This window comes from Benincasa hispida, chromosome 3 (assembly GCF_027475165.1).
Source record: "Benincasa hispida cultivar pf3 chromosome 3, pf3_genome.v1.1, whole genome shotgun sequence".
Lineage (NCBI taxonomy): Eukaryota > Viridiplantae > Streptophyta > Magnoliopsida > Cucurbitales > Cucurbitaceae > Benincasa > Benincasa hispida.
The window spans coordinates 37,190,794-37,201,048 of NC_143480.1; the positions used below are offsets into that span (position 1 = coordinate 37,190,794).

The following is a 10,255-nucleotide window of genomic DNA, read 5'->3' on the forward strand; positions in this document are numbered from 1 at the left end:
ATTTTTTTATAAATTATAATATTATGTAATGTATTATAAATTATATATAAATTTTTTCAAGGGACCTAAAATATTTACAACTTTAAAGAATCAATTTTTGAATAAGTTACCAAACCACATCTTTGATAACATGAAATACACTATCAAATAGGCCCCTGGTTGGGAGGAAAAAAACAATTTTCTAAAAACAATTTTTTTTCTTGACTTTTTAAAAACATTTGTGAAAGGGTTTCTCAGTACAAACATCGACTTCAAGAAGAAGAAGAATAAACTTTTAGACATTTGCATTTGCTTTTTGGTGCTCTTCATTTCAGTTGACATTTGTAAAAGGAGCTCTTGAGGGTAACAACACTGCTCCATGTTGAAGTTTGCCTTCTGTCAATCCCCATTTCAACTTGTTTTCTATTGAAATTCCTTCTTTCAGATGATGTGCAGGAGTTCTCATCTCCTCAATGGATGCTAAACTTGGCACTGCTATTACTCTTTTCTTCGGCGTTGAGTCGGAATGTTGATCCACCTGTTACCAATCGAAGTTTTATCGTATTATGAAAATTGTTGTAAACAAAGCTATATGAACATGATAATGAATATGATCAGTCAAGCAAAAAGACAGACCAGATAATCTTTTATAAGGCACTGTTCTGCCTGGTCTCGGATTTTCGATATCGTTCTTCCATGGTTATCTTGTGTGGATTTTAGCTCATCCAAGCAAGAGGTAGAAATTGAGTCCAACTCCTTTTTATTTTCATGGTCTAATCTCAAAGAATCTGCCATCAGGTTCTCTCAGAAGTAAGCATAAGAAACATAGTTTTTCAAAAAGGAGAAGAATACAATTTTAAGATATCTAAAGAAGTACCATTTACTGCAGCTAGTGCACTACTGACTTCAGCATCAAAATCAGCATCCAGTGTTGAAGAAACAGTCGCAAATTCTTCATGTGCAAAATTGTTTTTGCAAATACTAGCCCTGTTTTTTTTTTTTTTTTAAAGAAAAAATAAGGAAATTTGCTTTTGATGCTGAAAATGAAGATCAATCAACAGAGAGAAAACAGATACTCACTTTACGGTAGATTCAATCTCTGTAGCACCATTCTTACTCAGTTTTATTACCGATGATTGCGCATCTTCCCATAGTCCTTGAGAATGATCCAATCTCTTTGAGCTGCATAGTGTAAGAATATAGATTTATACTAAACTATTTTTTCAAAAGAGAGTTTTATATTTGACAAAGATATACCTTTCAGAGCAGTTTACATCTATTCATTTTGTATGATAGGTTATTATTCAATCACAAGAAAATGATTCAAGTAAAACTTACCATTCGTCGATTGCATTTTCCAGTGCAGTCTTAGACTCATTTGATGAAACCATGCTCTCTGTGAAATGAGATTCCACCTTTTCAACATATTCATTCATTTCCTTCTTGGCACAATTTGATACTTGCTGCATGCAGGACATTTCTTGCTGTAATATCTTGTTGTGCTGTAGGTTCCATTCTTGAATGTTTATTGACGCCTCTGATACCTATTCAATTCATAAAAAGTTAAGCCAAGAGAATGCTTCACTCAAGTCTTAGCCTCATCATTGGACCAGTCACGGTCAGCCCAACCTTTCATTACATAGACCCTCCATAGTCCAATCCATAGACCTTGTTCAATGGGCCAAAATTAGATTAGGCTCGGATTGGCCCTTTGGATCGGCTCAAAATATACTATATTATTAATTTTTATTTTAAATTTAAAAATAGCATTAAAGAGACTTATTTATAGAGTATGCAACCCCCCTCCTACCTTCAATTTTTTTCAATGTAGGACAAGAATAGTGATTTTGGGTTGGGCTTTTAGGCCAGCCAAATAGGTTGATCCAAATATGGCTCAAAACGAGCTAGTCCATGGGCCAACCCAATAAAAAAAGATAGATCTATATCCAATCCAATTTACGAGGGCTAGAATGGGTCAAGCTGGTTAACCGTTAATTTTAGACTGGACTTAGATGGCCTTTGGGCTTTCGGCCTGATGATGAGACTGACTCAAGTCTAATATGCTTATGACACTAAAAAGAAAACCAACCATCTCAGCCTTCTTAGCTGTCAAATTTGCAATAATGGCTGCAATGTTCGTCAGAGCTTGTTTCTCCTCTTTCTCTGCCAACGCCTGTTCCACAAATTGAAGTAGGTTATATAAATTGACAGCGAACTATGAAAAGCTTCAATTTGAAATTTCTCTTAAAGCTACCTTACCTTGAACGTCTTCTCAAAATTCACTAATTGATTGGACCTCTCAATTTCACTTTCTTCAAGCAGTGTCATAACTTTTGATGCATGTGAATGAAGTTCATTAAAAAAGTTCATACTTGCATTTGATATTTTCTGCGCCGAAGCCAAACTGTGTTGCAATTCCTGATATTTTTTTTCAAGGATTAAATTGCAAAACTTGACAAAATAAAAGAATTGATAAAGCTCCCAACCATCAAAAGCCTAACAAAAAATGACCACTACCTCCTCTTGGCGTTGAACATAGAGATCAAGAAGCTGTTTTTGATCATCAAGAGAACTTTGAATGTCCTTGACAACCTCTTTGGCATCCAATACTGCATTAACCAAGAACTGGACAAAGTTTCACATGTTGAATTGTCAGTACTTGCACATTACTTATGGACGAAAATGAATGGAAAGAAAAAGGATTACTATGCACTTCATACATTTTCAACATTAATTGCTTGTGATGAAACTGTAGCATTCATCTGTTCTAGGTCGGTGGAAATATTCTGTTGCAGTGTTTTGATTAACTGTCTTAAGGCAGCCACTCCCGAAGAGTAAGTCTGAGCCATTTTCCCTACTTTTGTCTCCAGGATTTGAGTTGCCTGAAAATGAGAAGGTTATGATTAATCGGATGCACAAATGCCATCAAAACTTTACAACATTTCTTTCATTCCTTACATCAGATTTACTTGCAAGATACGTGTGTGCATGTTCTTCCATGCATCTTAGCTGTTCTTGATGTTGAGAAACAGAACCTACGATGATCTTGTGAAGATCTTTTAAATTTTGATCAAGCTGAGATCCAAATGTCAACACCCTACTCTGATTTTCTGCTTCCATCCTATCTTTCTGGTCTATATAGGGAGAAACCAAAATTAAGATAATACAACTATGTGATAGTCTCCAGAAAGACAACATTTAAATTAACCTAATTGCATGGACGAATGATTCTTTTTCTTTTGCTTCCGTTTCATCTGTCTTTGGATTTTCAATGCACTTTATCATGATCAGAATAATAACTTAAATAGGGTAACTTTACAATCCAAGAATTCAATTATTTAGAAAAAGACATACCAATTTTATCAAATAATAAACTTATATCCTCAGAGGCATTCTGCAAGTCCATGCGCAATGACTTTGCACGTTGAAGTAAGGAATTTTCTGTTTGTACCAAAGTAAACAGATTATTTTAAATCATAATATTTGAAAAATTTCTGATAACCGAGAGACAAACCTGAGGTTTTCAGCTGAGAAATGATGGACTCCTTTTCTTTCAAGGCTGCAATGGCTAACCCATGTTCATCTTGTAGTTCAGATAATGCCTTGTTCCGCTTTTCCAAAGTTATCTGAACAAACAAGCATGTAGAGAAGAGAAGCAATATTTCAGGACATTCTTCTATGGAGATACATGTACACAAGAGAAGCAATATTTCAGTACATTCATACCATGCAATCCTTGAGCTCGTGTTCCATGTCCAGTTTCATTTTTTGTTCAGTCAAATAAAGCTCTCGGAAGCTTTCAGCTTGCTGTACGAGAAGCCAACCTTTCAGTTTTATAAACAATGTTCATGAAAAATGTTTGAGCAAAACTGACCTTCTCGCTAAGGTTGAGATCATTTTCAAGTTGTTCAATCCTCTCAGATTTTGCCTGTGGAGCAGATATCATGAATCTTAAGGATGTAAAATTTCTGTTTGAAGTTTGTAGGTTTAAACCAATTTTTAGGTCTTATGCACCAATTATTAAGCAGATTCTGTTTGAAATATGTGTGTAGAAGATTCTGCCTTTCAAACTCCACATACATTCTCTTTAGGCCACTGATCAAAATTTTGAAAGCTAATGTTTTGAGAGAAACAAAATTTCAAAAGAAAGAAAACGTTCCAGGCATGTTATTCTTTTTAACAAAAACCGACTGACCTTCTTTTCAGCTTCATCTTGAGCATATCTCTCACGTGGGATATAAACACCATTCTTGTCCCTTGCAGCTTTAATATCTGCAACAATTTTCACATATTTTAAACAAAAGGGATATTTGATCTTCTATTGTTAATACAGATGTCAATCTAAATATGTTGAACAGGAATTCGATCCAACCTTCTTTCATCCTCTCTATTTCTAGATACAAATCCTTAAGTAGCACAGCTTTAGATACTTTCTGGTTTGCCTGTCATCGAACTTCATTGTCAGTATTTGGGAAAATAATACAAATTAAGAGGATGAACAGGTTTTGAGGAGGTTCGTAGGAGTAAACCTCAGGTTTGTTCTTGATATGTTTTGCACGATGGGCATAGTCTAGAGTACTAAGAGTCTCTTCCAAACAGTTAGCAGAAGGAGAAATTGTGGCAATGACACAAGTTTTTGTCTTTCCTCCCAAAGAATCTCTCAACAGCCTAGTAAGCTTACTATCCCTGCACAAAATTTTGCCATGACGGATGAGCCAGAAAATTGTTAATAGTAATAATAATAGTTGCAAAATAACAGTAATATTTAATAGGGACTAAAAAAGGAAAAATACATATTTAAAAATAGGCACTTGGTTCCTAAAAGTTTCAATTTGGCCTCTCTTCTCAAGAATAGTTTAAAAGTCTCTATTGTTATCTTCAACCTTAATTATATATTATTATTAAATACTGAAAAATGATGTTTTTAAATTAAAAAAGTAAAAAAAATAGTTTCTCACACCTCTCTCTCCTCTTCTCCCCCTCAACTAGGGGTGAGCATTGATCCATCAGAGTTGGTTTTTCGACCAAACTGCCACCGAATCGACTATAGATAGTCGGTTTAGTAAATGTTCAAACTGACCTCGACCGTTGAGGAGTCAAGGTCGGACGGTCAGTTTGGTTGGTTTAATTATTTAAGCTTTTTTTTTTAAACTTTCCAATTTGTAATTTTTCCCAAACCAACACTGACCGACTTCGGTTCACAATTGGTCGACTCGGTTTTTTAGTCTATCATGCTCACCCCACCCTCAACAACCTCCCTTTTCATCATGCTCTCCGGTTCTTCCATTTCTCTTCCTTCATTTTTGGGTGAAAAAAAAATTTGCTCCACCCATCTCAAGGTCTTTTTCAGTTCCACTGTAGTCTTCTTAATCTTACTCAAAATGGTTTGTTAGCTTCATCAATCCCTTTAAAATTTTCAACCCTATCATCATTTGCTAATGGGTTTTTTTCCTCTTATTTATTTATTTTTTTTAACTAAAGCTGTTCACATTGAAAAGTAGAACTGTTGATGGGGTTTTCATTGTTTTGTGCATGGTTTCATCCTTTGAGATTAAGCAAATTCACACACCAAATTTAGGTTGGTCACAGTAGTTTAATTTAATCCATGTGTTCAATTTAATTCTAATCATCTTGGAGATAATGATTCCTCCTTTTTCCATTTGGAAATTCAGACACTGTAAACTCAACCACGACATCTCCATTTCTCACAAACACATTAATTCTCCCCCTCCGCTCTCCAACCCAAACCATGATATACTTACTTGCTAAGCCCCTCAAAATTCATAAGCGGCAACAATTTGATACGAGTAGCAACAGACATAGAGAATTGATATGACTCCACATAGAGAATTGATATGACTCCAATTAATGGGACAGAGAAATGTATTTGGGAATGGAAGAACGGGAGAGCAAGATGAAGTGCGAAGGTTGTTGGAGGGAGGAAAAGTAGAGAGAGGTAGAAAATAACAATAGGGATCTTTTAAATCTAATCTTTAAAACTGATAGACTAAATTGATCAAATTGAAACCATAGGAACTGTAAGGTATATGAGGTGTATTTGACTAAAAAGGTATTTATTTTTTCCTAAATAATACAAGAAAACTTAATGATGTTGGAAGATTAGTATATTTCAGGATATACCTGTAAGGTATATGAGGAGAATGTTCAACCAATGCATTTATAACACGGCCCAAGGTAAGTAAGCTCTTATTAATCTCTCCTGCTTCTCTTGCTCGAGCCTGTAAGTTAAAAGAGGTGTACACATTGATTCAAATCTGACCAACAAAAATATCTACTGAACTACAAGGCGTTTGGCTCCATATGTTCATTAAATGCTGATCAGACACTATCTTATAAACTTAATTAACAGATCCTATAATTGACTGTCTAAGAATTTTAGATCTGACTTACAAATTTGTTTTATATGCATAGAAACAAATGTTCACCTCTCGTGCACCTGAGCGAGATATATTCTCTGATCCGGCTAAATCAACAAGATTAAGCTTTCCACATTTGATCAGTTCCTCATCACCAACAGATGATTCTTTAATGTGGAGAGTAATGGAAAAGATAGAATGAGAGCGGCTGCAGTTATAGAACATATTGAACAAAACATATGAGGTTTACATATTTTTCAATAATCCAAATCTTTTTACCAACATGACATTACAAATCTACCTGCTACGCTTGTTTAACAAGGTGTCTGCTGTACGCCTTTTGGCAGATCCTCGTTCCAAAAGAGTATATATCTCACTTAAACTGTAAACTGCTTCTTCTTCAAGGCCCCTTACAACCACTGCGCCCTTTCCATCCTCCATCAAGGAAATAGGTTTCTTTTGCTTTTCTTCTGCAGATCGTGATTGATCATCCTGAGCCAACAAATCAGTAATTTCTTCATTGTAGAGCTCCAAGAATGTCACTTTCATGCTATAGTCTGCATTTTGCTCTTCAAGTGTATCGAAGATTTGACGAACGGCCCGTGGGATAACACCAGCCTCAGCAGGCAGATCCTTACCCTGTTTGTTCGTCATGGTGAAATACATGTTAAAAACACAGAATAAATTAACTTAAGGAAATAAAATATAAGGTTCTTGTTTGACTAGATCTATACCTTATTTTTCATCCCACCTTCCATCGTATATGTTTTACCGGTGCCTGTTTGCCCATAAGCAAAGACGGTGCAGTTGAAGCCTTCAAGTACTTCATTAACAATAGGGGCAATAGCTTGTTCATAAATTGATCTTTGCTGTGCCTTCGGACCAAATACCTGACAACTATTCATAGTCAGCTAAAATAACCAAATGTATCCATTATCACAAAATCAACCAAGTTAACGTTTCAGAAACTTACTTTGTCAAAGGAGAAGATTCTATCGACTTGCTTATTGGCTACACTTTGCAAGACACTAACTTCTCTTCTTATTTCATTACATGATATCACTTGTGGAACATTTGACCGCTGTTCATCATCATTTAATGGCCTACCATTGTAATACAACACAATTGGTTCCATTTAGAGAAACCGACATAGTCAACAGTCAAAATTTTCAAAGAATTAATCAGATTCTGAGGAGGCAAATACACAAGCAAGTCATCATCACCACTTCAGTTCTCTATATCATAAAAAATACCATGGTCATACAAGTAGAAACTCGAATAAATTAAGTGGCCAATACTTCTGAAATCCACCAAGCTAGGTTTTAAAAGCAATACAGACATCAAAAGACACATTGCTCGGGAATTTTGCGCAGGAACAATCCAAACAAACATGAGAGCTTTCAAGTGAAAGAGAATTTCTAAACCTTGATACTCTGAATATACTTCTCAAAAGCATTTCAAGTGGAAAAAACTAAACCTTAGAGAACCTTCTTTTACCTAATGAATTTAATGGAAGTGGAGAATATGAGCAAAATCCGACAGAGGATCTACTTCTAACACTCATTAACACCCTAACAAGTTTCTCTAAAACAATAAATCTCACCTGCATCTCAACACAACCTGCACATTAACTTCTTTATCCCTATTCTGCTGATGATGGTTAGAATTCGAATCAGATCCTCTCGAATCAGTTCGTCGCCGTTCGGGACGAGGAGTCAGAAACGGAGTTGGAGATGGCGTAACCCCAACTCCCGATTTCTTCGACTGATCAGGCGTCAATGGCACCATTTTATTCCTCAATTTCAACAATTAGCAAAAAAATCACCACCACCACACCACCTATAGTAAACAAAACAGGATCGCGAATTAGAATTCACAGAATTTTCTCTCCGCTCATAAATTCAGAGACGAAAAATAGAAGAAAACCTTAATTGAAGATGCGATTGAGAGAATCCTTGTTGTGTTCGATTCGAAGATTGATTGAATTGAGAAAAGGAGCTATGGAGAGAAGAAGGGGGAGAAAAGCTTTTTTGTCTATGTTTCAACGGCTACTGTCCACTACAATATTTACATATAGGGGAGAAAGTAGCCGTTGGAATCGTAAATTTGAATTCGATCAAAGGTGGGGGCCCCACTCCGGAAAGAATTTTCAAATTTCTGGGGCACGGCCGGAGCCTGCAATTGCAATTGGTGGAATTTATTTCCTAAAAGCTTCCATGCCTTTTTTTTTTTTTCCTTTGATTTTTCTTCCTAAAAGGGAGGAAAAAGGGGGCTGCTTTCTTGGGGAAAAAAAATTAATTATTAATTACCACAATTTTTTAGTTAAATCTTTCATGACTAGTTAAACTATGTTTGTTTTTTTATTATTATTATTATCCTTTTTAGTATAACAAATGATTTAGAAAAATTCAAATTTATGACCCTAAAATAGAGAATATATGTCAATGACCACTCAACAATGTTTATGTTGGCTTATAAATTTAGGACTTGTTTTAATGTTAATATTGATTTGGTAATCTCCTGTCATTTTAGGCTTTATTTTATTTATCCTTTTTGCTTGTGACTTTTCTTACAAAATGAAAATCTACGTATTAAGACTTTCCTTTACATTGCGTATTATATATAATCTTCCTTTCCATTTTACAAATACATTTATCAAAAGTAGCTATTTCGAGTGTTTTTGGCATGGTTTCCAAAATAATTTTGGTTGAAAATCAATTGCTTTTTTCTAAAATAATATTGATTTTCAAAAACTGCTGTTAAGAAACGAAAAAATTAAAAGGATATTGTCCTTTTAGAAATTATTTAGAAAAATATTGTTATTTTCAAACTATTTGTAAAAATATTGTTTTTTTTAAATAAGTCGAGGGTTGAAAATTCGACCTAGTTGGGTCGAATTTAGAACCCTCGACCTTCCCCTCTCCCTTTACATTTGCACGTCGAACTTTGAACCTTGACCTTACCCTAACATTATTATTGAGTCTGTTTAATTATCATTCTGGAGACTTTCCTCATAATTATTTGATGTGGAGAAAACGAAAGACCTTCCTCATAACACTCATAATTATTTGATGTGTTAAAAATTATTTTGTATTGGGAGAGAACGAAAGAGGAAAGAGTAAGAGAGAGAGCGAGATTTTGAGAAAGAGCGAGAGCGAGATATCCGTACAAATTTCTTTTTTTTTCTTTTTTTAATTATTACACATTCCACCTTCTTCTTTCTTTCTTCCTTTCTTTTTTTTTTTTAATTTTCCATTTTATAAAAATAATTTCTAAAAATATTTTTTTATTATTTATATTTTTTTTTAAAAAAAGAAAAAAACTCCATCAAAATCTTAATACCAAATGTAAAAGGAATCTAAGATCATTATTATAAAATCTTTTAAACTATTGACCTCACTACTGTGATTAAAATTTATGTTCTTTATATCAATAATATAGTCTTATTTATAGACTTGCATGTGAAGGTTTTGAGTGTTGATTTGATTTATTATGTCCCCAAATTATTGTCTAAAATATGTAAATTTGAATATTGAAGTTTTTTTTACCTAACTTTTTAGATTTAGACTATCTGATGTTATTATTTATGTCAGTGACATTTAAAAGCTTCTATATCAAAATAATTACTATTCATGATATATAAAAAGAATAAATTAAAAAAATAATATCTCATAAAAATAAAAAATGTAAATTAAATATCTCATTTATATAAAAATAATTACAAAAATCAATGTGTCCCATAAGGCAGACATCGTCGATTTCCAGCTGGTTGTCGTCGTCGACTTCAAACTTGAGGTTGCTCGGGTTCTTCTTGATGTTGCTCTGGTACCTCTGCAGGCGCTTCATAATATAAATATTCATTATGCTCTCCACGATCCCGACCATGTCTATGCACGTAT

General features: G+C 34.2%; 1 protein-coding gene across 1 annotated transcript; it reads right to left on the reverse strand.

Annotated features, from left to right (window-relative positions):
- Nucleotides 1-259: 259 nt before the first annotated feature.
- LOC120073959 (ATP binding microtubule motor family protein) lies at nt 260-8,574 on the reverse strand. The gene is made up of 24 exons (XM_039026886.2): nt 8,283-8,574; nt 7,960-8,195; nt 7,330-7,459; nt 7,091-7,246; nt 6,658-6,995; nt 6,426-6,564; nt 6,121-6,218; nt 4,509-4,665; nt 4,352-4,421; nt 4,175-4,251; nt 3,854-3,907; nt 3,706-3,786; nt 3,494-3,605; nt 3,334-3,420; nt 2,938-3,113; nt 2,700-2,861; nt 2,497-2,604; nt 2,239-2,397; nt 2,069-2,152; nt 1,318-1,523; nt 1,060-1,161; nt 857-966; nt 616-767; nt 260-517 (listed from the first exon to the last, which is right to left on the reverse strand). The coding sequence occupies exons 2-24, from the start codon at nt 8,142-8,144 to the stop codon at nt 311-313; spliced, it is 3,150 nt and encodes a 1,049-aa protein (XP_038882814.2). The 5' UTR covers nt 8,145-8,195; nt 8,283-8,574; the 3' UTR covers nt 260-310.
- Between the last annotated feature and the right edge of the window lie 1,681 nt (nt 8,575-10,255).

Bases quoted from the DNA above. Each gene is read 5' to 3' on its own strand.
- LOC120073959 (XM_039026886.2), bottom strand. From the start codon at position 8,144: ATGGTGCCATTGACGCCTGATCAGTCGAAGAAATCGGGAGTTGGGGTT. The intron at 2,862-2,937 runs GTAAGGAATGAA...TCTCATTTTCAG, and splicing joins ATCTTGCAAGTAAATCTGAT to GCAACTCAAATCCTGGAGAC. The intron at 768-856 runs GTACTTCTTTAG...ACCTGATGGCAG, and splicing joins TGCACTAGCTGCAGTAAATG to ATTCTTTGAGATTAGACCAT.